Here is a 26,827-nt window from a genome sequence, read left to right on the forward strand (position 1 = left end):
GCCCTTTTCGTCTACAGCGCTACGACTCGACGAGACACTAACTAAGCCCGGGTTTGGCGAGTTTATCCATGCTCGGATTTTCATTTAACGTTTACTTAATATTCTTAAGATCTTGAACGCTTATCCTTAAAATCAGCGCTACTCAAGCATTTTTGTTGTCTTTCGTGGCGTTAAAGGGGCATCGAGTCGACTCTCCACTCGCAGTCTATCTTCCTGGCCATGGAGGGGAATCCGTGCAGAATCGCGTGCGAAATAGCGAGTGTGCCGCAGCAGCTTGTAGCATAATACGAGATCGCAGTCGTACGCGTGCATGGCAAACCCGGTCGTTACCATGCCAAAAAAGTATCCAAGCACATCGATCAACACATGACCAGAACGGAACCCCCAAGGACGACAATCACAGCAGCGCTCGAGATAAACAATAATCATCGGCAGCATCCCTGCCACAATCACACTCTCAGCAGTAACATACACCTTCGAGCCGAGCCTTTGTCGAAGCGAACTGGTGAAACAGGTTAACGTATATGTGCACTTGACAATGGGTACGGGTTTGTCCGTGCTGTCGGAATTCCATTTAGGTATCTTATCACCACTCCCCGAGATCGTCATCTTCAGCCATTTCGCTGATCTCATCACCGGGCATGGCCGACCAGAAGAACCCGAGCGCTTCCAGCTGCAAGCGGTCGATCTCAATGAAGTCTGCGAATCGCTTCCTTCTCACGGGGTTTGTAGCCAACTCCCCGAGCTTCAATTCGCGCGACGCCTCCGGCCACGGGTCTTCGGATGGCACCACGAAGTCAGCGGGGACGTCGGCACTCCCGAACGCGAGCACGTAAGTCGTCAACGCAGGCATCACGCCGTACTCCCACTTGGCCGCGGACACGTTCCAGACAAACCCGATCTGCTCCAGCTTGTCAAAGTCCCGCGCAACTTGTCGGAAGAAGTCGCCTCGGTTGCGAATATTCTGCGCAATGTAGCCAAGTCGAATACCCCACGTCGACTGCGGCCATGGGTCCTCTTCCGGCACGATAAAGAGCGCGGCGATGTTGCAGTCTCCGTAGACTCGATGGTACGTCTCGAACGCTGGCAGGATGGTCTCCTGCCACTTCTGGTCATTGCTGTTGAGGTAGAAACCTAACTTCTCCAGCTCCTTCCTGTCACGGTCCACGTAGTCGGAGAACGCTGAGATGGCTCGAATGCGGTTCACCACGGCTCCAAGGCGAAACCCTCGCAGACCTTCCGGGCACTCGTTCTCCTCATCTTCACCTTCACCAACCACGAAATTCTGGGGAACATCACAGTGACCATAGAGCTCTTGATACCTTCTGAGTGCTGGCATGAACATGACGTCCCAATTGTAGACCGCCACCACCCAGACGAAGCCGATGTCGTCGAGGTCCTGAATCTGGTACTTCTCCAACTTTTCCTTCTTCTGACGCAAGGAATTGACTTGAGAGCCCAATTTGAACCCCCACGTCGTCTTTGGCCACTGTGGATCCCCCTCAGGCACCACAAAGTTCCGCTTCACCAGTAGATCGCCCTCCATCTTCTTGTAATTTTTCAGTGCCGAAAGAGAGATTTGTTCCCACTGGAAGCGCTTCCAGTCGTGAATTTTGGGAAACCCGACGGCGTCCAATTGACGGCGAGTCTCCTCGAGCTTTGGGGAGGGTTTACAGCTTGAAATGTCCACGAATTTGCGGATCTCGCGCCCCAAATTCAGGCCGCGCGCGTCTTCCGGCCACACAGAAGTGGCTGCGTTCTGGGGCTCATTCTGAGGCACCTGGAAGGTATAGGGCACCAAAAAATGGTCGTTCTGCTCGTGGAAGACCCGCAGAGCAGCCGCCAGCGACGAGAAGCGCTCGGGGCGGCGTCTGGAGCTCAGGAAGCGATGTGCGCCGGAGACCACCTGCCGCATTGTCCATCAATTGGAAACTGCCGTAGTAATCGAGATGTGATTCGCTAATGTAATGTGAAATTTGGGGAATGAGTTTTAGCGAATCAGATACGTTTGCTATTGTAATAGTTGTTGCCGTTGTCAGTGATAATGAGCAGCGCTGGTGATGAGGAGGTGGCGGCGGCGGAGCAGCAGCGCACGCTGAGCGTCGTGTCTACGGCGGTGTCTGTAGTGGCCGCGGTGTTTCTAGGCGGCGGTGGGTGTCTATCTCATCGATTTAACCTCAATTTGTAGCTGTTTCTCGTGGTATTACGAGGTTGTGACACATATATTCATGTTTGTATTGTGAAAATGTGTCGTAGGCTTCTACTACGGCATGACCAAGCAGCAGAAGGCGCTGGCCGAGGAGGAGAAGAACGCCGACAAGACGTCCACCAGCAAGAAGGAGTTCAAGCCCAAGCCGGCCACTCTGTTCGAGAAGAAACTGGCTCTGGACAAGCCTTTGCCGCCCAGCACTGCGGCCTGGAAGGCGCTCTTCGGTGTGACGCTCGTGTCGGTCACAGGCTGCTGTTTGCTGGTGGGCGGTGCTGCTGCTGCACTCGGAGTGACCAATGTGAGAGTTGCAGTGGTTGAGTGAGGAAGTTCTTAAAGAAGTTGTGCTCTTATCTATTGTCATTTTTGGGTGCTGTGAGCAGATGACGGAGCTCCGCCAGCGACTGCAGAAGACGCCACGCTCGCAGAAGAACGCGGCGGATAGCGAGTTGAAGCAACTGGACTTTGAAGGACTGGGAGAGGTAAAGAGGGAAATTCTCGACGTTATTGCGGATGAAGTGAAGGAGGAGGAGCTCCATGGCAACAAGTGAATTGTTGGCTAGGTTCGATAAGGCATCTGTCGAACGAAGGTCTGTTTCTCTATCAGAGGAGATTCGTGTGCTGTATTGGTCGGGCCTCCTAGTGTTCTGTCGAACACACTCACGACGCCGGTACAGGGCCGCTCGATGCAGGGTTGCACTCGGCTTTCGTGAACTTCGCCGATGACGATCATGTCCTGTCGAGGAATTGCCAGCCAGCGCAATTTGTGAATAACGAGACAACTCGCTCCGTCTTCCTCCTCAATACTCACTATCCCAAAGGACTTTAGAGTCTCCACTTTGTAGCGGAGCTCGCCATCCACCCATACATATCCACTCAGTAGTATCATCTTCGATCGGACTCCCAGCGCAGAGTCAACGCTGCATGCGGTTGTGAAGGGCTTCAATGAACCAAAGGTGAATCTAACCGCAATAAGGGCCCCTGTCGCTCGAATCGATACAATTGTGGCTACAATTCCGAGAACAATGACACCGTGGCCAGCCAAGCTCCACACGTAGTACGAAGCGGCTTCTTCTGGCTGAGTGTGCTTGAGACTCGATCTGTTTAGTAGCGTGAGGTAAGACTGCATTGCTGCAGCGCAGCAAAACTCGCCTACCAAGGCTGTCTCGTAGTTGAAGACAAGTCGTTTGACCAAGCAGCGCCATTTCTCACTCAGCCACTTCATGCTCTCCACCATCTCGAACAGCATCGAGAGCACCCCGGACAAGTTGTATCCCAGTGAAATGTACTGAATCTTGGCGATGAATCCGTCCTGTGCGATAAGCATGAACAAGTCGCTCATAAGACCCTCGACCAAGAGATAAAGGATCGCAGCTCGGTGATAGTTCCTCGCTCCGTGGGCTGAAAGTCGGAGGCTCTCCTGGACGTATACCACGGCGTCTTTGAACCGCATTTGCTGCTGCATGATGTCGCTCCTCCGTCCAAATCGCTTGCAGGAAATGAAGCTGCGCCTCATCAACATTGTGCGATATACAATCCAGACCGCTCCGAACAAGCCGTACCAATACGACCGCCTGTACGTCGTGTGCCCGGTATCCTTTGCCAAATGGGCACCATTGCTGTCGTACGTCCCGAGGCCATGCACCTTCACGTAAGCCGTCTGGTCGATCGAGCAGTACGTGCCTGACGCTTCCTCGTAGAACGCGTAGAAGCCAATACTACCATGGTAAAAGTAGTGGTGGAACGCGAAGCTTTCGTTGGAGCAGCTTGCCGGTGTCGTGGGGGATGGGGTCACTTTTTCAGTCCCAAGGAGATACGAACCATGGATATTGTACTGCGGCACGACAAAGTGGCATAGTTTAGAATCCGGAATTGTGTAGTAGTGAGTGGCCGCCACGTTCCACCACGCTCCGGCCACCAACAAGCCTTTAACCGGGCAGAATACGTTGAGATTCGTCGTCTCACTTGGGGTGTTATCGGGGACGACCAGATCTTGGGTGATCTTGTGCGGAGTCATGAATTTGATGTAGCTTCTGGCCTGGAGCAGCTATGGGACCACATCCACACGTACAGCAGCGTTCTTTTTGCCGTGAAGAGAGACGCTTCTTCGTTGGCTGCTTGGACCTTGTTGATATAGCTGCCGTCTTTGGTATACATGCTGGACGTCCTCCTCGCCGATATTGGCATCGAGCTGTTGAGACTTCTTAGTGATCTCATCGAATTAGAGTACGCGGAATACCGAGTTGGTGGACACGCCACCCGCACTCTCGCGAAGCGAAGGTCCGACTTCTATTTATATTGGTCTTGGAAGGACTACCGTAGTGATACCAGTGCTGTCGTACTTTGCGCTAGCCTATTATCGCCCTCAGCGTCGGTTTTTCCTCTAAAGCTATGAATTCTTTCTTCATGGATTCAACAATTTCGCTTACTTATGCTTAGTGGGTTGTTTAAGGAAAAAATCCCGCCTTCAGCAAACTTGAGGACTAGGAAGAACTCACGCTTCTTTACATATTGCTGTGTGCGAAATACAGTATACAAGCCGAATGACGGTCAAGCTTGGATTTCCATCGCCCCAGCAAAGTTTAATCAATCGCGTACGGACGACCGATGACCTTAGTTCGCTCAAATCGAATGAATACCAAGTATTACATGTCACGAGAATTTGCACGTGAAAAATCTATGGTAAAGTAGACGCCAAAGCAGGCATCAGGGGGAGCCTAAAAATGCATGTACCCGAGGGCTCAACATGAGTACATGTACTGTGTGGCGCACCCTTGCCCGAGTGACAGTGACAGTGAAGTACTCAACTCAAAACATGACCACCAAGGATCAATAATCGTTCAAGAATCTGCCTGATAAACCCTCCCATTCACGATCCACGATGAACCATCCTCATTCTAACAACAACTATTGTGGCTTTCATCCGTTTTGGCAAATCGGGTGGTCCAAGATCCGATATATCGGGCCTGATTTGCTGGAGGCCTAGGAGGGGCTGACTATATCTGGCCCGATTTGCGTCTGGGGGCTGCGAGTTGCGAAACAGGGGCCAGAAATGCCGCTTTTCGCCGGCAAAAGGGACCACCGCGAAAACATGTCTGGGGCCCTCTCAGATCGGCGTGGCACGAAGTTTTAGCGGCCGTAGATGATCACACAGGTGATTTAGCTGGCCATAGTGCTATGAAGTGGCTGTATACAGTGTACTATTGTCCCCAATGTCTTGCAGTTCTAATGCGTCATGAGAGGTGGGGAGGTATGGCCAACTTGGAATGCCTCCCCTTGGGGTCGCCTTCGCTTCGCTCGGCAGCTTAAGTACGATATGTGGACCAACCTAATTTTGTCGGATTTGACGTGTTATCTCGGAGTCCGATTTATATAAAATGGAGCTCCTATATGATCGATTAGTCCAATTTAGCTATATCTGACCTGAGTTAGTGCATAAGGCTCAGCTACGATATTGCGGGGCCGCAGGATCCGCCCCAGCCTCCGAATTACCAACCTTACATTGCGAGTAGTGCAGCGAGCCGACGAGGCGAGCGGAACGGGTGCATAGCAACTAACAACAATTTAATAAATTCTATCCGCCGCGTAGCGGCGGCGCTCGGCGAGTGGAGTGATTTCGCACGGATAAAAAGTGTTTGAGCACCCCAAAAAAGGAAGTATTACGTATTTTGTGTGCGAGACCGCCCACAACATAAATAGGAAGTCACCCCGGATAAAAAAGAGGATACCACTGAAATGTATGAATGGATACAGAACAAAAACATTTTTCACTCAAGCTAAGAGGAGATCAAACAGTAAAGCGATCCGCAGGCGACCAAAGAGAGGGAGCTAGAGATGGAGGAGATGTCGTCGGGTTCTGATAGCGCTGATGAAATCGAAGCCCCTGGCAGACCAAGGTGGACCAAAATTGGAAGAGCTACTACGGACGAGGCCCAGTAGGAGTTCTGCGATTCGCTCCCAGCACACAGTGTTGAAGAAGCGACCCCACTAATTGTACAATCGATCCTTTAGTAGACCGAAACTACGCACTTGCGGTTTCTGAGCACAATATGAGAGTACAGACAGCTAAGTGTCGGTCACGACGCTGCCGATCTCAAGATGACGATGGCTCTGATTCGGAAGAAGTCCGCATCCCCTGTCCTTGTAGATACAAGTTCAAGATGTGTCTTTCGGCCCCCGTTTGCGAGATTCCAGCAACATCGCCATGTTGGAGGCACTGATGGATCTTCCAGTTCCCCTGTGAAGAAGTTGACAACTGAAATGAAGAATTTCATTGTGGAACAACTTAGTTCTGGAGTAAAGACAACGGCGTCTCGGCTTTTTGCTGTGATAGTTACTATGGTTTCTGAGGGAGATATGATTGGCCCTGCACCAAAGGATCAGCAAGTGGTTGACTTTGTGAAAACTGGAGACGAAAACACCCCAAGAATCCTATGGCTCCCATGATAGAGATTTGCGATGGTCATCTCTACGACATGCTGTATCTTACATCGCTTCAAAATCTTGAGATGATGATTTTGTGTGACTCGCAGCCCGATGAACGCCCTGGTAGCCGTGGTGCCGTCTCACTTATTGGTGACGGCTCCGAGGCTTTTCCAATTCGCGTCGGCATGACTTGTCTGCAGCAAATCCGATATTATTTGTCAATTTTAACTCGCAGCGATTGCACCACCATGCTACACATCGACAGTACTCATAGTATGGTGATTCACGGCTACTCCATTTTTTGCGTTTGGATATTCGGACCAAAGCTGCCACTTTTTGCCACTAGCGTTCTTCTGTACGTCACAGAAACGCAAATTTGACATTGGCTGGAGCATCCGCTACATCAAGCGTGTATGCTTAGATGCTTGTGGTATTGAGTTTGAGCCTCAATTTGTAATGATGGATGCCGGTAAGGCCCAGTTCAACGCCTGCGTCACGGAGCTCCCACATACTGTGGTTTTGATGTGCTGGTTCCATGGTACGAAAAACGTGTAAAAATATGCTGCTAAATACCGAGTATCTTACGAAGACACCAGGTCTGTCTTTGAGGATTTGTATGATATGCACTATGCTCCACAGGACCAGTTCGAAGTCATCAAGGATCGCGTGTTGGTCAAGTGGAAGGGCTCGCTCAAGGGTCTACCATACGGAAATTGACAACGCATATCATTCGAGAGTTGAATTCAGTAGATTTGCAAAGTGGCAGGCATTCCGCGCTCCGCGGGGATACGCTGCAACTAACAATCCCCTTGAGCAATATCACCGGCGGTTGAAATTAGAGTGTCCAGAAGGCCCTCTGTCCCCTGATGACTTGATTAGAAGTTTGAACAGCGCAAGGCTGGCCTTTTTGAGTCGCGAGATTTCATTTTGCAACTTTTCGAGTGCATCGGAGCGGTTGATGCTTTTGTATCGCCTTTTAGCCAAGCGAGGCTGCCTAGAGGTCGAGCGTTTACCGACTATTTCGACTGTTCCTGCAGATCTGTATCGAGTTTTACAACGTCCGCTTGTACTCACGGCGACGGAGAGACGGTCCGTAAAACAGTCTATCAAGTCTGCGAACGCAAGACGCAAGCAAACTGAAAATATGCCCGTGGAAGGATGGGTTGCTGACACGCGGACCAAGGCTTGTCCCTGCTTGTACTTTGAAAAAAATGGTGCATGTAGTCATCTTGTTGCAGCCTGCATTCGCGGTGGTATCCACATGCCCGGAGTGAGCTCCAACTGCAGACAGTTTGTGCATCCTAGACACCAGGTAAGCCGACGCACAGTAGAGACCGGGGTAGAGGGAGAAAAGACTGAAAACCAAGTCGGCGTGGACCAAGGTATCCCTCTTCTGGACTCAGAGGCAGAAACTTTAGTTCTCTCGGATTCGGAGGTTTCTACAGAGGATGAGGAATCAGTCGCTGACCGTACCAAGCTCGTGATAAAGAGCCGCGATCTGTGCTTCCAGATGTGACGCAGCCCCTGCGCTTGGATAGTACCAGTGATCCGGCTATCCCGGCCACGCAACGCCATGCAGATGTGAACCTCAATATCAGCCGTGATACTGTTCATGATCGGCCAGTCTCGTCACCAGAGGCAACGACCCAACACGACCACGAGCCTGACAGCGGCGGTAGGCTGTCAAGAGCGCTCGTTGGGACCACTTACACAATACTTAAGGCGATCAAGTCGACGACGAAAACAAACCAAGCGAGCAGTAGAATCGCGGCTTCAAAATGGATCCTGAAAGTAAGGTGATTGCACCATCATTCAGGTTACACCATTGGACTACCCTTTGGGTCGCGAAGCTTTGAATACATACGTACTTCTACTTCTTATCACATCATATGTCCGCCTACCTGCATAATAACTCGACCAACTTGCCGAATAACTCGACCCATTTGCAGAATAAGTCGACCTACTTGCCGAATAAGTCGACCGACTTGCGCTATAAGTCGACCTTCTTGCAGAATAAGTTGAACCACTTGCAGTAAAGGTCGACCGAGTTGCGCTATAAGTCGACCTACTTGCAGAATAAGTCGACAGGCCATTATGATCAGCAGTTTGTGTGCGAAAATAGACGTTACATTTGTAATTTTAGCCATTAGCGAAGACCAACAGTTCCGTTTGTCTCTCCCCCCTCTGATCTCGTCCCCTCAGCAGCTCAAGTCCCTACTGCCTGGAAATGGAGAAAGAGAAGCGGCGCCTCAAGCAAGTGCCTATCGCCACGAAGGTTGCTAAGCTGAAGGAGTGGCGGGTTGGAGCGCCAGGGTAGCCGCAAAGAATCTGAAGGTGACTCTATTGGGGTGGAAGAAGGCGCTTTGGAGCATACTCGACGATGCAGCTGCGTTGGAGGCTTTCGGTGACGCGTTTCGGGCCGAAGGGGCTGGGAAAAGAAGCCAGAGAAATCTTACGAGCCCAGCGTCTGTGGATTTTACGAGACGTGTCTTGTCTTTGGAGGAACATGCACGTTCACGGAGCTGCTCACTTATGCACGGAATAATATTCCAGAGTTTGCGATACTAAAGGAGGGCACTCAAGAGTCGTGGATATCGCGTTTTATATGAGTCAGGCGACTGGGTTGCCAAATAAAGAGGGTACAAGTAGCAGTGACGCGGAAGGTAAAACTCACAGCGAGGTGGCCGGGGATCTTAGCGCTCGTCCTAAAAGCGATCCCTCCAACATCAAAAACAACATTGAATCAAGAACAACTGAAGTCGGTGAGGAGCCAGGCCAGGCTACCACAACTGAGCCCGTAAATACTGGTATATGTCACTCAAATAATTTTCCCGCTGAAGAAGAGCCTGAGTTAAGTGAAAAACCTGCAGCTCATGGTGTCCCCAACGTGAATCAAAGGGACGACAACCCCCACCCCAAAACACCTAAAAACAACAGGCGTGTGGCTCGTCCCAGACGATCAACTAAACGAAAAAGTCGTGATGAACCCTTGCTGACTGTGATACATCAACTCGCTGGCAGCATGCAAAACGAAACTGTGAGGATCCCGCTTTACCAAAAGGATTTCGACAGTTTATTGCCTGATGAATGGCTTACGGATCGAGCCATAGATTGTCTGATTTTCAAGCACATGATCAGTGTTGACACTTGGGTGTGCCCGCTGGGAACTACGTTCTTCCAGGGAATCGCAAACGCGTTTCGACTTCAAGAAAATGGCGAAGAAATTCCAGATGAAGTCACAGGCATTTTTAATTGGGGACTCTACCGGTATTTGTTGCTTCCTATTACAGGGTCGGACCACATCAGTTTTGCCATTATTGAGAATCCGATGAGCCCGGCGGATACTGTTTGCTACCACGTCAACTCAATGCGCGGGTGCCACGATTCGGAGGCAATTTTTGCTGCGTTGAAGTGGTTTTTATACCCGGGAGCAGATAAACTAAACGGACACAGCAGCAGGGCGGATGCAAAATCATTTGCATACAAGACGAGCCCTCGCCAAGCTCATTTGTCTGACTGCGGAGTGTATAGGCTACACTATATGCACAAGGTAGCACACTATATCTCTGAAAAAAAGCCGGCATCGATTGCAGACGAGATGGAGTCACTGACCAGCAGCAGCTTCAACGTAGCCAAGGCCAGCCACTTCCGATCGGCTCTACTCCAGGCGCTTGAAAAGGATAAGATCGAGGTGACAGTAATTGAATAAATGCGATTTCTTGATTGAACTGCTTCGACTTCACGTAATTATGCTAGCTTTACATGCAGTACCTACATTAAAACATGAATTATCATGCTAAGTTCTTAGCGCAAGAAGTGGTCGATTTATTCGGCAGTAAGTGGTCGATTTATTGGGCAAGAAGTGGTCGAGTTATTTGGCAGGAAGTGGCCGACTTATTTGGCAAGAAGTGGTCGAGTTATTTGGCAGTAAGTGGTCGAGTCATTGGGCAAGAAGTGATCGAGTTATTGGGCAGTAAGTGGTCGAGTTATATGGCAGGAAGTGGTCGACTTATTTGGCAAGAAGTTGCTGATTCATTCGGCGCGCCGACACATTTCGTACAAAGATAAATGTCAGCGTGGCACAATAACACCTACTGCACCATGCGATAATATCTTCAGTGCATATCTTGCGTCCACCTTCAACTACGCTTAGTAACTATTTAAGTACAGGAACCCTACTGACGGGTGTCTCTCCCAGGATTGTTGGCGTCACTGTATGTATATATGCGTGGGTAGTCCATTTCATATTTTAGGGTGGCAAACCTTATTGGCTTGGTGGCCTTCACACAAACCTCAGTGGTGAGATCCGACTGTTCAGTGGTAAAACACCCCCCTCGCGCTCGGCTAGTCTACAACAACTAACAGAGAGATCTGTCCGTGTGAAAGTCTGTGTGAACCTTTTGTCCACTTTAAATGTTGTCCACATAATAGTACTTAGGCTGCCGAGCGAAGCGACGGCGGCCCCGTCGCCGAAGGCGACCCCCTAATACGATATTGCGGGGCCGTAGGACCCGCCCCGGCCTCGGTGTTACTAACCTAACATAGCAAGTAGTGCAGCGAGCCGACGAGGCGAGCGGAACGGGGGCGCGTACACGCCCAATAGTTTAAGGTATACTTACCGCCGCGAAGCGGCGGCGCTAGGCTAGTATTATCAAAGCGCGCAACCCTGTTTACCATCATGGTATACAGGATTTTGCGATGGGGCTGGCATGCACGACCAGCCGGGATATTTCTCCAGCTCTCATGTCTTCCACTGCTAATCCGACATCGAGATGCGTATCTCTCAAGGTTTAGTGCTGCTCGCGGTTTCCTTCCTTGTTACGTGCGAGGCTCTCTCCTCCGCCCCGGACTCCAACGAGGCCAAGATCTCCAAAGTGGCTTCGCTCGTAGTTCCCAGTCAGCGACTCCTGAAGACCCACCGCCAGCCTGTCGACGATGAAGAGGACTCGTCGGAGGAAGAAAGAGTCCTCACGATCGAGCAAATCAAGGCGATATGTAAGTAGGTGGGTATTGATGCCGAAAAAGCCCCGAAAAACACTGCGTACCTGCAGAGCCATGCCAACTACGAGGCCTACAGAGAGAAGGCCAACCAAATTCTTAACAAGCAGAAAGGCAAGAGGCCTCCGAGTATCACGTATCATGAGGACTACTAGGCTCCTTAAGCCTAGCTTGGTGAGTATCGATTCCTGAACAAGCAACTTGTTGAAATGTACGGATAGCGCGAGCTCTAGCTATTTGCAAGCGATAATAGAACGGCTATCATCACTAGCACTTCCGTCTAACCCATCATGCGTGTGAAGAGCCGGTGGTACGACATACGCACTCTTCAGCTCAAAAACGTCGGGTATGGGCAACACCGCTAGTTTTTATTTTTTTTATTCGACAAGTCCCCGGTCGTATTAGCTGTACAGCTTGAGGACTTCGGTATAGTCGTTTAGCGGTAAAACCGCTCGCCGTAAAGGCTCCGCGTTTCAGATTCGCAAGTAGCAAAGGCTATGAGGTAACAACGCGCACGAACACATTGTGTTTATTGTTCGTCGATTTCGCGTTGCTGTTGCTTCCGACTAGGACTGGTACGAGGTGCTGGCGAACACAACGTCGCGCGAAGGCCACCTCTATCTTGCAATACAGTTTCGGGTTGCCGATGACACGAGCAGCGTCGGGTACCTCACGATAATGCAGCCTTCTTGGACGTCCGTAAGCTTGCGCAGCAGCTTTAAAGGCGAGTGCAGACAGCTCAGCAACGATCTCCTCACGCTTCGGACTCGCCAATAGGCTCTTGAAAACCACCGCAGTCAACACGAGTTCTTCGCTATTAGTGTGAATAGTGTTGACCTCGCACGTCAAGTGCCCGACGCAATCGAGTAGCGAGTGCCAACTTTCGTATAGGCGATTTTTTTGCCGGAGAACGATGGATGAACAAAGAGAGATAAAGATGTGTATCCACTACAGAGAGCGGCGGATATAATATAAACAACAATTGTTCGTGTTGAGGATTGATGTGTATTGATCCCAACGTTGGAGTGCGATCGTGGGTCGTTTATCCTGTGAAGACACAGAGTGCTGGAGGTTTTCCCACGTGGGGCTGTCCTATGAAAGAGGTTGACCACCACATCCGGCAGTTAGGAAAGAAGGACTACAGAGAGCAAGAAAGAACTAACGGAGCTTTGAGCTCATTCCACAAAACACCGACTGCCTCACAGGTAGCCTTTGCTGCCTGCTCGTCACTACTCGTTCCTTTAGCTTCCTACTCTGCAAGCAACACAAGGTCGCTTCTGGTTATGAGCCCAACCCCAACGCGGGGAAGTTCAGTGTTCACCTTTCGAGCACGGATAGTTGAGCCAGAAGACCCCGAGGCGTCAACGAGAAGATACCTGCTGGAGCAGCAGCTTTCTGTAACCCAGTTGCTGCGTGCGGACGGTGAAATTGAATCTCTTGTGACGTCTTCGACACCGCGAGAACGTCGACGTCGTTTCCCCTGCTGGTCGCAAGTGAAGGAGAACGTGATTGTGGTGTAGTACCCCGCGGAAGAAGTAGGCGCGCCGGGCGCCGGAGGAAGAAGGCGCCGGGACGCGAGTGATGGACTTCGACGCGGCTGATGGAACGCGACGCGGATTGATGGGCGCGACGCAGGGCCGAGCTCGACGGGAAAGTCGGCGTGGGTGATGGGCCGTGAGACACGGTGCCAGAATCCAGTGCGACGCGTAATCATCCGACGGGTCGACCAGCGCACCCGGTTCTGCAAAACGCACCGACCCTAACCCCCGCCGAGCAAAACGCGCCAAGCAAGACGCGCCGAGCAAGACGCGCCGACCCTAACCCCCGCCGACCAAAACGAGCCGAGGTAAGATCTTGATTGCGCCACGCAAACCAGGTTGAAGGACGGCAGTGCAAGCACGACAGAAGTAGGGATAGGCCCAGAGCGGTAGGCTTAGCAAGCAGTAGTACAGAGTAGCCAGTAGCAAGGACATAGGATAGGGTAAGGACTCAGTCCCGAAATTTCTCTGAACCACAAAGACCTCCCGTCTTCCGAGGTTCCAGGGGAACCACCAAGCGCCGGCAAGTAGAGCCGCCTCGATATCGCGGCCCCACGTCGTTTGCTGGTTCGGGTGCTCACCCCCCACAGACCCGTGCTGGAACAAAGGCACGTTAAACGTATACCGTTTAGGTGGGCGCCCGATAACGCGCTGCCTAGGCGAAGGACCGCACTGGCCTGATAACCGCCGTGCACAAGACCCCCCGTGTAGGCCCGATAACGCCACACAAGCCCCAGGAAACGCCGGCCCGATAACGCCGCACGCCCGACGAGAACGCCGAGGAAACGCCGGCCCGATAACGCCGCACGCCCAAGGCTCGACGCCCTACGACAAGGAACAAGCGTCAACACAAGAACCCCCAACTCCGAAGCCTGCGAAGACTTGGGCCTGTATTTCGAAGATACGCTACTCCAACAACCGGGAATAATTTGCTCGGCGCGACCGCTATCCAGACGCGCCGAGTTTGTGCGAGATCGCATTCGCGAGATTTCTGCGAGGGCGCTACTCCACAATGGTGCCGCGACCCGGGAGTACTACTTCGAATGACGGGCTAACGATCCAAGAGGCATCGGAGGCAGGTGCACATTCGGCTGGAAGGTCGCCGACCGCAAGAGAGCACAGTGAGAGACCTGTCTCGTCGTGGAGCTCTGAGGGAACCTTCACGACAGGCCACGGGTCCAGCGACGACCAGGAGGGCTACGAAGAACAGTTTGCCGTTCCCGATGCGGCTCCCGACGAGGGAGCCGCGAAGGGCCGCGACGCAAGTCGCGGTCCTACCGGTCGGAAGCCTGCAAAGGCCGACGACCAACAACAACCCACCGCCAAGGCAGCCACGAAGCGCAAGCCGCCCAAGAGGAAGAAAAAGAAGCTGCGCGCGCCGGACTCGGCGGAGGAGTCGCTGTCCAAGCCGCAAGGCAAGGACACGGGACGTCAGTACACCGTCGAGGAGGTACGGTACGTCGTGGCGCGCACGGAGCTCTTCCGTCTGCTAGAAGAAGACCCAATCTTGGTCTTCCTCAAGCCCATGCTGATGAGCAACTTCACAGGCCCCTTCGTGGCGCCGGACTTCGATAGTCTCACCAGCGTTGCCCACGCCGCGCCGACTCTCTTCCAGATGCTGCGTGACTCGGGGTTCGTGCTGGGGGCTTTCGAGATGGAGAGGCTGTGCGATTGGGACCTCAAATCTTGGTTACGTGCGGTTCGCGTCGTGCAGGAGCCCTTGACGATTCTCGCCGGATCCGTCAAACAAGACGCGACGAGTTCCGCGACGGGCCAAGACGCGCCGCGCCCCTCGGCGGGTCCAGCCCAGACTTCGACGACCACGCCCTCGCCTCCACCTCGATACCAATCGAGCGTGGACTCCGACAGCAGTTTCGAGTCGCCCAAGCGCATGCCCATGAACCGGCCGCCGAGCGTCATGCAGCTATCCGCGGCGACCACACGCACAGAGGTGACGAAACCCGCCGAGGAGGTGCTTCCCAAGGCCTTGAGAGAATCTATCATCAAGCTGATGCAGACGACAGTGATGAACACCCCGCGCGCCGACACAGCCGCAATTCCGACGGGGCCGAAGCCGCCCGCGAATCCCACACCCACGGTGGCTCGCCCCCAGGAGGCAGCGGATGTTGCCACGGAGTCGGTCAGTTCGCGTTCTTCGACAATGTCCAGAACTCGACGCGACGCGGACGAGGACCCCGATGACCTGTTCGACTTGGACATCGGAGTGCCAAGAACCACGGCCGCCGTCTCGACGGCGACAGCCGGCGGCGTAGCCCCCGCCCGCGTACGCCTCTCAGCATCTTCCGAGCTGAAAGAGTTCTCGGGACGGGACGCCAGCGAAGAGAAAGCCAGACTGTGGCTCAACCGTCTGAAGTCCGCCGCGCCGCGCGACGGGATGACGGGCGAAGAAGTGTGCGGGCAGTTCAGCGATCTAATGAGCGGTCCTGCGCGCCAATGGTATCTCCAGTTGCCCAAGAAGGTCAAGAAATCATGGACCGAGCTGATGGAGCAATTCCGGGTGCAGTACTGCGGCAAGGGCGTGTCAATGGCCAGTCGCTACTACCATGCGGCTCAGCGCCCCGACGAGACCCCTCTGGATTACTTGTACCGGCTCAACGTCGCGGGCTTGAGGGCCAACATCCCATACGCCGAGGGCACGACTGAAGAGAAGCGCGAACACGTCGAGCATTTCATCCGGACGCTGAACACGCAGGAGGCCGAACTCGCCTCGCGTCTCGCGCTGATGGAGGTCGCCGACTCCGAGGCGCTGGAGAAGAAGCTGTGTGGCCGACAACGTGGATTGGCTCACCAGAAAAAGACTCTCTTCGGCTCGAACAAGTTCCGCCAAAAGGCGCCGACCCCGCTGACTCAGCCGGCGCGCGCCGTGCATGCGATTCACGTCGCGTCGGACGAGTACGACTCGGAACGCGAAAGTCGCGACAGCGACGATCGCCAGTGCGACCAAGACGAGGCGGACGAAGAACGCGCCCAGTTGTTCGTCGCGGGACAGGCCCCGCCGGGAGAGCCGGCGCGTCGCAACTTCGATCCCGACGACTCGGGACGCGACCGCCCGCGGTGCCGCCACTGTGGTTCACGTCGCCATGTCGAAGGAGACTGCTGGAAGTTGTTGACGTGTCAGAAGTGTGGTGGCCAGAACCCGACGGAGCGATGCTTGAGGGTGTGCAAGGCCTGCGGTGACGTGCACGAAGCCGGAGAATGCTCGATGGAGGAGTTCTTCAACCAATTGCGCCAGTGGTTTGACCCGAATAAACACGCGGGAATGCTGCCGCCGGCCGCCGAGAAGATGTTAAACTAGGACGCTTGCTGGCTTGGAAACCAGTACGAGACGAGCGACCTGTTTCCGTCTATGCATATGTGACCAAGAAGTCGCGAGAGGTGGTTAGTGAGAGCACGACTTCCCGGAATGATAATACATGTGAATCCAACCCGGAACGTACCACGCAAGAACGCGCGCCGCGAATCTCGGCGGTCCGACGTACGACGGACGACGAGTTCGCACGTGAACCACCCCTGGACGAGATCGACTTGCAACCAGGAGAGCGACGCGGATACTGGAAACATTACGCGCCGCACAAGTTGTACAAGCAGGCCAAGATTCATGGAAAGCTGAGCAACCGCCGTGCTGTGTTATTGCTCGACACAGGTGCCGAGGTGTCCATCCTGGACACCACCTTTGCTCGTGAGGTAGGCTGCCTGATTGACACGGAGATCACGCAAGAGTGTGTGGGAATTCGTGATGAGACATATTACACGGTGGGGAGAACCAGAGTCAAGATTACCTTGGCTGGGAACTTGGTGTACTACATGCACCTGTGGGTCGGCGACTTGGTCGGCCAACACGCAATCCTGGGAATGAACTTCATGGTGCCCGCTGGAGTGCGCCGCGTCGGGATATGCGACGGACCTCACGGTCAACGAGGCGGAATACCGCGGGCTGCTGCTCGGATGCTCTCTTCTAGAGGAGCTCGACGACGTCACCCGACTCGTCGTATGCGGAGACTCCAACCTTGGCATCAGGCAGATGCGGGACGAGATGGACTGCAAGTCCCCGGGGTTGAAGCTGCGGCGACAAAAGACGCGAAACGCACTCCAGGCGTGGCCGCACCACGAACTCTTCCACGTACGACGAGACTGGAACGCGAGTGCCGACATGCTGGCTGGACAAGCTCTGCAGCGTCAAGGAGGCCGCAACGCGCACAGCCCCGAGGAGATTCAAGATATGAAGATGCTGAATCGCTTGGAAGAAGTCATCCGATCACGGGCATCGAGTCCCGAGATGGCGTCTCCAGCCAATCCCGACGCGGATAATCTCGACGCGGATAATCTCGACGCGGAAAACCTCGACTCGGAAAATCTCGACGCGAAAAATCGCGGCGCGAAAACGCACGGCGCAGATGAACCCGCCGGAAAGGCATGGACACGGGACGCGGGACAGCACAAGTCCTCGCGGTGACGACGCGCTCGGCTGCCGCACGCACGACAACACGTATGGTCCGACCTCCAGAAGTCCTGGAGGAGCTGGTGGTGCAACGACTGCGCCTGGACCGCATCCGCGTCGCCCAGGACGAAGAAGTCTGGATCGCCAACCTCAAGAAGTATCTCCGCGGCGACGCCGGAGACCTATCTCGGCGCGAGGTGAAGAACTACCAAAAGCTTGCGCCTCAGTACGAAGAGGGCGAAGGCGGACTGCTCTACTACCAGCCGAGAAGCGACGATTCCGCCGAGGATCGCGATGTGATGATGAAGCTGGTGATTCCAGAGACTCTTCGGGAAGATGTACTCCACCACTATCACGCGTGCCTGGAAGGCGGACACTCGGGTATTGGCCGCACGTACCAACGCGTGAGGCGCCACTTCCATTGGCCAGGGATCTTCAGAAGCGTCCAGCGCTACGTCGGCGAATGCACCGACTGCGAGACGGGAAAGGGTCGGCCGACCATCCAGGGCGAGTCGCCGGGCAACATCGTCGCGACGTACCCGTTCCAGGTCATTGCCATGTACCATACTCCGTCGTTGCCGGCATCCTACAAAGGCAACACAGAGCTGTTAGTCTGGGTCAACCTCTTCACGGGGTTCGTCGTGGTCAAAGCGAATGCGTCACGAACCGCGCAGACGGTGGCCGAGGCGTACGAGGAGGCGGTGTTCAGGCGCTTCGGCGCGAGCGAGGCTATCCGCCACGACCGCGAGCCGGGCTTCATGTCCGACTTCTTCAAGGCGTTCAGCAAACTCATGGGTCAGAGCCAGCGAGCGACGCTCGCTTATCGTCCCCAAGCCAACGGTGCTGCAGTACGGATGGTGCAGACGGTTACAAGAGCGATCAAGATGTACATCGCGGACGTCGATCAACGCGACTGGGACGAATACGCCGCGCGTCTTACCTTCGCGCTAAACACGTCGCACGACCGGACGAGGAACGAAAACTCGTTCTTCTTAGTGCACGGCTGGGATCCTCGGTCGACGCTGGAAGCGACGCTGGCCGTCGGGAACACGTCGACCCGGGACGCCGAGGCGAGGCGGTGGAGGCTCCGTGTCCAGCGACACTACAAGGTGGCAAGGACACAAGTGTTGGAGTTAGTCCGAGAGGCCGTCGAAGAGAGAGCTCGTCGAAAAACCGAAAACGCGACGCAACATGAGATCGCGACGGGCTCGCAAGTTTGGCTGTACCTGGATCGGGTGAAGCCGGGTTATGCGCGCAAACTCGCGCACATGTGGCACGGACCCTTCCGTGTCGCCGAGCTGGTCAGCGCGTTCGCAGTGCGCCTCGAGACGGCGGGCACGCCCTATCAGCTGTACCCCGTCGTCCACATCTCCAAGCTGAAGCCCGTCCAGGAATACCCGTCGCGACCCGCGACGGGAATGGGCCAAGACTCAAACCTTCTGGACAAACTTACCTGCAAGACGCGGCACATGGAAGGCGGGGTGATCGCGCGTGACTCGGCGGCGTACGTTGGCGTCCATCTCGGCCACAGTGAGCGGCGTCCGATAGAACCGGCGCCAGGGCTCCTGCGCGTCGATGTCGTCGAGCGCGGCTTGCAACGTCGCGTGCTGGAGGCCTGGATACCACCGTCCGATCGACGTGTTCGCGTGCGGAACGTGAAGCATCATTGGGTCCAGCAAGAGGTCCATGTCTGCGAGCCCTTGCTAGAACAGCCCGACCACCAGCTGCCACAGGCTGTTGAGGTGGTTGCCCGCGTGTGAGCGACGCGAGTTGCGCGCCGTGCGCCACCTTTTCCACGCCCCGCCCTGCATGGGTGGCCTCCCAGTACGCCTGAGCCCAGTGCTCGATGTGGTGCCGGAGCCGACGTAGGAATGGGCGGAACGCCGCGTCGCCGGACGCGAAGAGAAGCGCCTCAGCGGCTTGAGGGAGGTACCCCCTTGGCCGATTCGCGTATAGCGTGTCGACGTTGGCCAGAGTCACGAGGACGCGGTTCCAGTTCGCAGGCGCGTGGGGAACACGGCGCGGAATGATCCAGCCGGGCGGCGGCAGGAAGAGCGTTCGCAACTCCTGCACGGTGATGAGATGAAGGCGGAGACGTCGTACCCGCTTGGGCCAAGGAGCGTAGCGAGGCTGCCGCCAGCCAGACGGAGTTCCGGCAGGCGGAATCACAGCGTCGAAGAAGGGCGCCGCCGGAGCACTCCCCGTCGAGCCGCTGGAGGCGGTGCTCGAGGACGAGGCGCGGGACGACGAGGATGCGGACGAGTCGTCGCCACTGGAGTCGCCCGAATCGCCCGGACCAGGGCCTGGTCCAGCTCCGGCTGCCGCACGGCCCCTCGGCGAGGAGTGCGTCGGCCGTGCAGGAGAAGAGTGACGCGAGGCCGCCGAGTGCGCCGACCCCGCCGCGTGCGCCGAACGCGTTGAGCCGGCCGAACGCGTCGACGCCAAGGAGGGCGAGCGAGAACGCGAGCGCGAGCGTGGAGGCGAGTGCGAACGCGAACGAGAGGCCTAGCGTGAACGCGAACGCGAAGCAGAACGGGAGCGCGGGGGTGTCCGGGAACGTGACGGCGAACGTGGAAGCGGACGCGCCGGCGACCGTGACGGCGAACGAGGAGGTGGACGCGCCGGCGACCGTGAGCGAGACCCGGGGCTATGCAGCCGGTGGCGCTTGGACTGAGCTCGCCGCGCTTGGTCCTCGCTGTCCGAAGACTCGGAGCCGAAGAGCAACGCGTCCTCTCGTGCGCGCGCTGCAGCTGCAGCGGCCGCAGAGGGCGTAGCTGCAGATGAGGCCTGCGCAGCGGCGTTGTCGGAAGCCGCAGTGTCGGCCACGGTAGAGGGCCGCCGACTACGTACGAACCGTCCTACTACACGGACTACGTGAAAGAAGAACCCGAAGAAGTGCAGCAGCAGAGGACCCCGAGTGGCTTCATCCCGATGTACACGGGAACGGAGAAGCATCTGTCTGTTGGTCCTGTATTTGGCTGGAGCGTCGGTGCCCAACAAGGAGGCTACGGTGGCTGGGGAACGGTGCCGAAGCCCACGGTGAAGATGGGACGGAAGGTGAAAGTGGAGCCTACAGTGAAGTCTCAACCTATGAGACCGGTGAAGACCCAACCGAGGGGACCGGTGAAGACAGTCGTGCACAACAAAGCACCTGTCAGAACTGCGGTGAGTGCCTCAACGAACGGACGGCCGATGCCTACCCAAGCTCGGAACGGTGGCTACCGTGCCCCTATGAACAACCTGACCGTTCGGAACGACCGCGACTTGTCGTCTATGGTCTCCAATGCGATCAAGGTCCTACCTGCTTTCTACTCGGACACGGCCAGCATGGACAAGGCGCGTGGCTTCTGGGAGCTGCTCGAAGCTTACACCAGCCACCTTCCGGATCAGTCTCGGCTGTTAGTGTTCCGACAACAGATCAAGGGCTCTGAAGCTGAACGGTGGTGGAACAACTCGACTATCAAGACGTTTGCGTCCGATTCCACAACCTGTTCCTCATGACCAGCTCTAGGAACGGTTGCAGTCCGCTCACCGTGAGCGTGGCGAATCCGTTGAGGAGTGGGGTGACCGTGTGACGGATCTTTCTGACTCATTGGACTATCCGAACAGGAAGATGTGATATCAGCTGTTCCGTCGCGGACTCCGAAACAAGCGCATATTGGTATGTCTCGACTCGGGACCGGCGCGTGACATTCCGGAGGCCTGCGAATGGCTATTGGCCAAGGAGATGTCGCGTCCCATTGAAGAAGACGACAAGTTCTCGGACGAGAAGAAGAAGTCGAGCGGGAGCGATGCCTCGCCCGCGAACGATCCGATGGCGGCTGTGGGCGTGCTTGCGGAGAAGATGACGACGTTCATGACGCAGCAGCAGCAGTGGCAGCAGCAGATGATGCAGAACCGCTGGCAGCCTCCGCGCTCGCCGCGGAACCGCATGCCCAACGTTTCGGCTACGACTTCGAATCCTGGCGTTGGAATGAACGGTCAAGGTCCTCGTGGGAACAGTCGACCGGTCCGAGGAATCCGTATGGGAGCTGACAGTCGGACGCAAGAGGGAGCGCCTGTGTGTAGCCGGTGTGGCTACGTGGGTCACTCGCGAGAGACCCGCCGCCGCCAGTCCATGACGTGCCACAACTGTGGCGCTCACGGTCATATCGCTGTGGAGTGTGAAGCGGGACCCAACAACTACCAATGCGGCCCGGGAACGGTCGGCCGGAACGGCGGTCATAGCGTTACCAAGTGCGCGTTCTGCGAGGAAGAAGGTCACCTTATCGGTGCGTGTCCTGGCATTGTGGCACTCCGTGGGGCGGCCCAGGATCTGAGGACCAGGTCCGCACAAACCGCTTCGAACCAATGACGGGGGCGGGAGGAAGGGGAGGAGAGAGTCACTCCTTCCTCTTGTCTAGTAAATGGCTCGAGTGGTGGTGATCGCGACCGTGAAGCTGACCACCGTTGATGTTTTTGTGGATGCAGCGAGGAAGCAGACCGAACCGGTGTTTGCCATGCGTGGAGCTTCATCTGCTGAAAAGAAAAACAAGAAAAAGAAAGTCGGGTTCAAGATCGTTGGGACGGATGAAGAAGGAGAAGGATTGGTTGCGGACGTCGAAGGCAAGGAAGCCGAAGTGGCCTACGAAGATCTGGTCGCTGCGTGCCCTGAACGGTGTGATGAGGTTGGGAACGGTGGGGAGACAACGGTCACGGTGATGTCTGAGGATTGTACCGTGTCGGAACTTCCTACAGTGACGCGCGATGAACGAAGTACGGTGGTCGAAGTGACGTCGCCGGAGGAAGTGGTGGTGCCCCTGGAAGTATGGGAGGATGAAGGGTACGACGCGTCGGACTGCCTGTTCGCAGCATGGACGCAGGAAGGGACCGTACTTGCTGAGGACGAGAAGGTGAACGGTACGGTCGAGGCCAAGGCGGTTGAGACTGACACGGTCGAGACCAAGGAAGCCTCGGAGTACGACTGTTTGTTTACGGACGAAGAACTGGATCCTATGGATGACTGTGAGCCAGGGCAGAAGACGTCTGGTCTCGCTGGAACTAATGTCAGAAGAGTACGACAAGGAGCTGGAGGACCGGTTGTATCCGCTGGACGAGGTCGAGTTGCTGAAGCGTGTCAAGCCGAACGCTGAAGCTGAGACCGAACCGTCTGCGGAAGAGCTAGCTCGCTTCTTGGGTATCTCTTCGGAGGTCTTGGGGTGGACGCGCCAAGCCGCCTCCGACTCCTTTGGAACGCCTGAGTACTGGCAAGATTGGTACGGTGATATGCTGGAGAAGTCGGAGGAAGCCAAGCGTGCGAACCGAGACTTCCGGACTCCGGTGGCGAATGTCGTCTATGGTGAACAAGCTGCGTTAAGTGGAACGGTGGGGAAGGCCTCGGAGCGGTCAGGCGTCGGCAACGATACCCGCCGCTCTGATGTCTCCTCCGAACGGTCGGATTCTGAAGATGAAACGGTCACAAGCGTGGTTAACACGGTCGGCGAGTCTTTCGTGTGCGAGAATGGCTTGCGCCCTGCCGATGATCCGGGATGAACGGTCTCGGTGGAAGAAGGGATTTCTGTCCAAGTTGAGTACAACGCGTCGATCCGAAGATCAAGAGAGCGATCGCGCGCCAGGCAGTGTTCCGCACGTTGAATGAGACGAGGGGCTATGAAGGCCGAAACCACGGTCCTGAAGAAGTGCTGAAGGGTGAAGGAGGAACGGTGGAGGTTCCTCCGTTGCGTGACAAGGTGCCTGATCCCGATTGGGAACGGCTACGTGAGCACGTCAACCGTGATGTGGAGCAGTATGGTCCGAAGGGAGATTGCTGGGAACGGTTGAAACCGTGTATCAAGTCGTATTTCGAGGAGAACGCGGGTCAAGTGTGGACGAATCTGTGGGGCCGTACGGGGCGGTCGAGGATGCCAAGTGCTAGGCGCCGCCGTCGCCGTCAGCCTGAGAAGAAGGGTTGCTTTGTCTTTTCGTCGTTGAACAACCCGTATGCCGAAGTACTGGGAAACGTGGAGTTCTACCCTGAGCGTGAAGAGGACATTTCTCATTACGTTGAGGGGGTACGATGCGAGCGTCCTGCTCGGACACCGTTACCAAGGACCGGTCTCGTGGAAGTTGTCACAGTCAACTTGCCTAACGGATTTGGACTCTGTGATGAAGATGGAGATGAGTGTGTCGTGTATCGCGCCGTTGAGGACGGACGCCGGGTGGTGTGTGCTGTTGGCAACTTTGAGGCTCTCTCGAGCGGTTATATTGACTGCTTACCGTCTCAAATGCTAGCGGATACAGGCGCTACTCTAAGTCTCGAGGATCGACGCGTGCTGAAGCGTTTAGGACGGTCGTCCGAGCCGCTGGAACCATACGAAGGCCTAGTGAGGAGCTTTTCAAGGCACAAGTTGCGGATCCGTGGTTGGATTACCCTCTCTCTCCGGCTGGGAACGGTCGAAGTGTCTATGAGCTTGTTGGTCGCAGACCGCCTCCACGTCGATGCGATCCTGGGTGTTGATGCCCTAGGAGCGTTCGGCGCTGTGATAGACGTTTCGGAACGGACGTTGACTCTGAAGAGTGTTGAAGCTGGATTTCACCATGGTGCAGGAGTCGTACATGACGACGATGGCGACGTCGGAGCGGTTACCGCCGCGTGGCCAAGCAATCGTGATGACTCGGGTCGTTAGTGCTGTCGTCGACAAGGCGACCGTTCTGGTCGAAGGGTCGTTAGGTCTGCCTCCGACGCTGTGTGTGGCACGGTCGCTGTGCACGGTCGAGGAAGCCAGGTCATCGTCGAAGTTTGCAATGCGTCTACGGATGAGTACTGGATCCGGAAATGAACGGTCATTGCGTGCACTTCCGCGATCCCGGAGTCGGCTTTCGAGCCGCCAACGGTCGATCCGCAGGGTGCGGAGCGTCAAACGGTTGGTCCGAAGGGAGCGGTACCCGCCGAAGGTGATGAGCTCAAGGAGGAGCGTGTAGCGTCTGTGTCTGAGGCGCGCGAAGTGGGCGTCGGTGAGAAGGTGAACGCTACGAAGCCGGACATCCCGCCCGACAAAGCGGAAGCTATGAAGGCCGATTTATCGGAGTCTAAACTGTCGCCGGACCAGAAGGAACTGTTCCAAGAAGAACTGAACGGTTTCCGCAGCATGTTTGTGGACTCTTCTAAGAAGCCCGGACGGACGGATCTGTTGCAATTCGAGACCGACACCGGTGACAGTGCTCCGATCAAGCAGCAGCCGTACCGTGTCTCGTTGGCTGAAAGTGAAGTCATGGAAGCGGAGATCCAGCAGTACTTGGAGCTGAACCTAATTCGACTCTCGAACAGACAGTGGGCGAGCCCGGTCCTGATGATTCGGAAACCGGGCGGTGGAATACGGTTCTGCATCGACTACCGTAAGTTGAACGCGGTAACGGTGAAGGACTGTTACCCCATGCCGTTGATTGATGATATTCTGGACGTGTTGGGCGACGCTCAACTGTTTTCGACGATTGATATCGCTTCTGGCTACTGGAACGTGCCGATGCACCCGGACAGCGTGTCTAAGACCGCTTTCACGTGCAAATACGGTCTGTACGAATGGTTAGTGATGCCGTTTTGCCTTTGCAACGCTGTCCCAGCGTTTGAACGGTTGATGGAGACCGTTTTGGTGGACCTCAAGTGGCGAATCTGTTTGGTTTATCTCGATGACTGTGTCATTTTCAGCAAGGACTTCCCTTCCCATCTGGTCCGTGTGCGCCAAGTGCTGACTCGGTTCCAGCAGGCTGGATTCAAGCTCAAGATGAAGAAGTGTCACTGGGGGAGCGGTCAAGTAGCGTTCCTGGGGCACATCGTGACTCCTACTGGGATCCTGCCTAATCCCGAGAAGGTGAAGGGCGTGATGAACGTGAAGCGTCCAGTGGACGTGCATGGGATCCACTCTTTCCTGGGTCTGACGAGTTACTTCCGTCGCTACATCCCGGGGTATGCGTCTATCTCTGCGCCCCTGGAACGGCTGAAGGTGAAGGACGCACCGTTCGTGTGGAACGAGGACTGTGAAGCTGCGTTTAGACAGTTGAAGCGTGCGCTCTTGAAGCCGCCGATACTAGTCTGTCCTGACGGCAAGAAACGGTTTAAGTTGTACGTGGACTCGTCACGGTACGCTGTTGGCGCTTGCTTGATGCAAGAGGCGAACGGTCGCGACCGTGTAGTGGCCTACGCTAGTAAGCTGTTGGCTGGGTCGCAGAAGAACTGGATCAACAACCAAGATGACATCTCGGAAATTGAATGTTGGGGAGTTGTTTGGGCAACGAGGAAGTTCCGCTGCTACCTGGACAAACGTGAGTTCGATTTGTACAAGGACCACCAGGCGCTGACGTGGGTGTTCAGCCCCGGTAACCGTACGACGAACTCTAAGCTTGCACGGTGGGCGATGGAGCTCTCGAGCCTCCAGTTCAAAGTGCATCATAAGCATGGTGCTTCTTTGGGTCATGTTGACGGACTGTCACGGTTGCCGATGGACACGGTACTCTGACGATGAGCGACCTCCTGAATCCTGAAAGTACGGTCGATGACGCGTTTCCGGCTTCAGTCGGAGAGCAGCCTGGTACAAACGGTGAACTTGTGAACGGAGATGATGTTGCTGGTGAACGTGCGGACGGACATATGGATGATGACAAACCTGACCTTCCGAACGAGGACGTTGACAGCGGTCCGGAAACGGACGCGCCGATATTTCCTGTGGACCGGTTTGGCCTCGACTATGAACAGTTCGTGGAAGCACAGCAAGAGGTGCCGTGGATCAAGGCTCTGGTGGCTTTCCTGCTGGACGGTGCCTTGCCTCTCGACCCCTTCCTGCGAGCGACTGGTGTCAAGATGGGAAGTCGATATGAAGTACGGAACGGTTTATTGATGCGGCGTGTGAATCTTCCAGCTCGAGTCGGACCTGCACGGTCCTTGACCGTTCCGGTGGTTCCGTTACCGTATATGGAGACCGTGTTGCACTACTGTCACTCTGACGTTCTGTCATCTCACTTGGAATGACGAAGACTCTGGAAAAGGTGAGGAGGCATGCGTTCTGGCCGGGATGGCGGAAGGATGTCACGGAGTACGTCCGGGAGTGCTACCGTTGTGGTAGTGGGAAGGGCTCGAGACCGTGGCAAGCGGGGCAGATGCAACAGATGCCCGTAGCCGATCTCCCGGGACCGTTCTCGCTACTAGTGGCCGATGCCGTCGAACCGGTG

At 55.5% G+C, this 26,827-nt stretch overlaps 7 protein-coding genes across 7 annotated transcripts; 5 read left to right on the forward strand and 2 right to left on the reverse strand.

Annotated features, from left to right (window-relative positions):
• Window positions 1-586: 586 nt before the first annotated feature.
• Window positions 587-1,915, reverse strand: PHYSODRAFT_263311 (hypothetical protein; the record flags this gene model as incomplete). The annotated part of the gene is made up of 1 exon (XM_009536194.1): window positions 587-1,915. The coding sequence occupies one exon, from the start codon at window positions 1,913-1,915 to the stop codon at window positions 587-589; it is 1,329 nt and encodes a 442-aa protein (XP_009534489.1).
• Window positions 1,916-2,044: 129 nt separating this feature from the next.
• On the forward strand, window positions 2,045-2,757 carry PHYSODRAFT_523335 (hypothetical protein; the record flags this gene model as incomplete). Its single annotated transcript, XM_009536195.1, has 3 exons — window positions 2,045-2,150; window positions 2,257-2,507; window positions 2,656-2,757. 3 exons carry the CDS (start codon window positions 2,045-2,047, stop codon window positions 2,755-2,757), a joined length of 459 nt encoding a protein of 152 aa, XP_009534490.1.
• Window positions 2,758-2,765: 8 nt separating this feature from the next.
• On the reverse strand, window positions 2,766-4,253 carry PHYSODRAFT_522232 (hypothetical protein; the record flags this gene model as incomplete). Its single annotated transcript, XM_009536196.1, has 1 exon — window positions 2,766-4,253. A coding segment is annotated over one exon (1,488 nt), but the record flags the coding sequence as incomplete, so codon positions are not given.
• Window positions 4,254-6,606: 2,353 nt separating this feature from the next.
• PHYSODRAFT_522930 (hypothetical protein) lies at window positions 6,607-7,011 on the forward strand (the record flags this gene model as incomplete). The annotated part of the gene is made up of 1 exon (XM_009536197.1): window positions 6,607-7,011. A coding segment is annotated over one exon (405 nt), but the record flags the coding sequence as incomplete, so codon positions are not given.
• A 2,915-nt stretch (window positions 7,012-9,926) lies between these two features.
• Window positions 9,927-10,304, forward strand: PHYSODRAFT_435644 (hypothetical protein; the record flags this gene model as incomplete). Its single annotated transcript, XM_009536198.1, has 2 exons — window positions 9,927-10,045; window positions 10,088-10,304. Coding segments are annotated over 2 exons (336 nt in total), but the record flags the coding sequence as incomplete, so codon positions are not given.
• A 1,099-nt stretch (window positions 10,305-11,403) lies between these two features.
• PHYSODRAFT_288453 (hypothetical protein) lies at window positions 11,404-11,634 on the forward strand (the record flags this gene model as incomplete). Its single annotated transcript, XM_009536199.1, has 1 exon — window positions 11,404-11,634. The coding sequence occupies one exon, from the start codon at window positions 11,404-11,406 to the stop codon at window positions 11,632-11,634; it is 231 nt and encodes a 76-aa protein (XP_009534494.1).
• Window positions 11,635-14,179: 2,545 nt separating this feature from the next.
• On the forward strand, window positions 14,180-16,483 carry PHYSODRAFT_523403 (hypothetical protein; the record flags this gene model as incomplete). Its single annotated transcript, XM_009536200.1, has 1 exon — window positions 14,180-16,483. The coding sequence occupies one exon, from the start codon at window positions 14,180-14,182 to the stop codon at window positions 16,481-16,483; it is 2,304 nt and encodes a 767-aa protein (XP_009534495.1).
• Window positions 16,484-26,827: the final 10,344 nt, after the last annotated feature.

The sequence above is a fragment of the Phytophthora sojae genome (genome assembly GCF_000149755.1).
Source record: "Phytophthora sojae unplaced genomic scaffold PHYSOscaffold_9, whole genome shotgun sequence".
Classification (NCBI taxonomy): domain Eukaryota; phylum Oomycota; class Peronosporomycetes; order Peronosporales; family Peronosporaceae; genus Phytophthora; species Phytophthora sojae.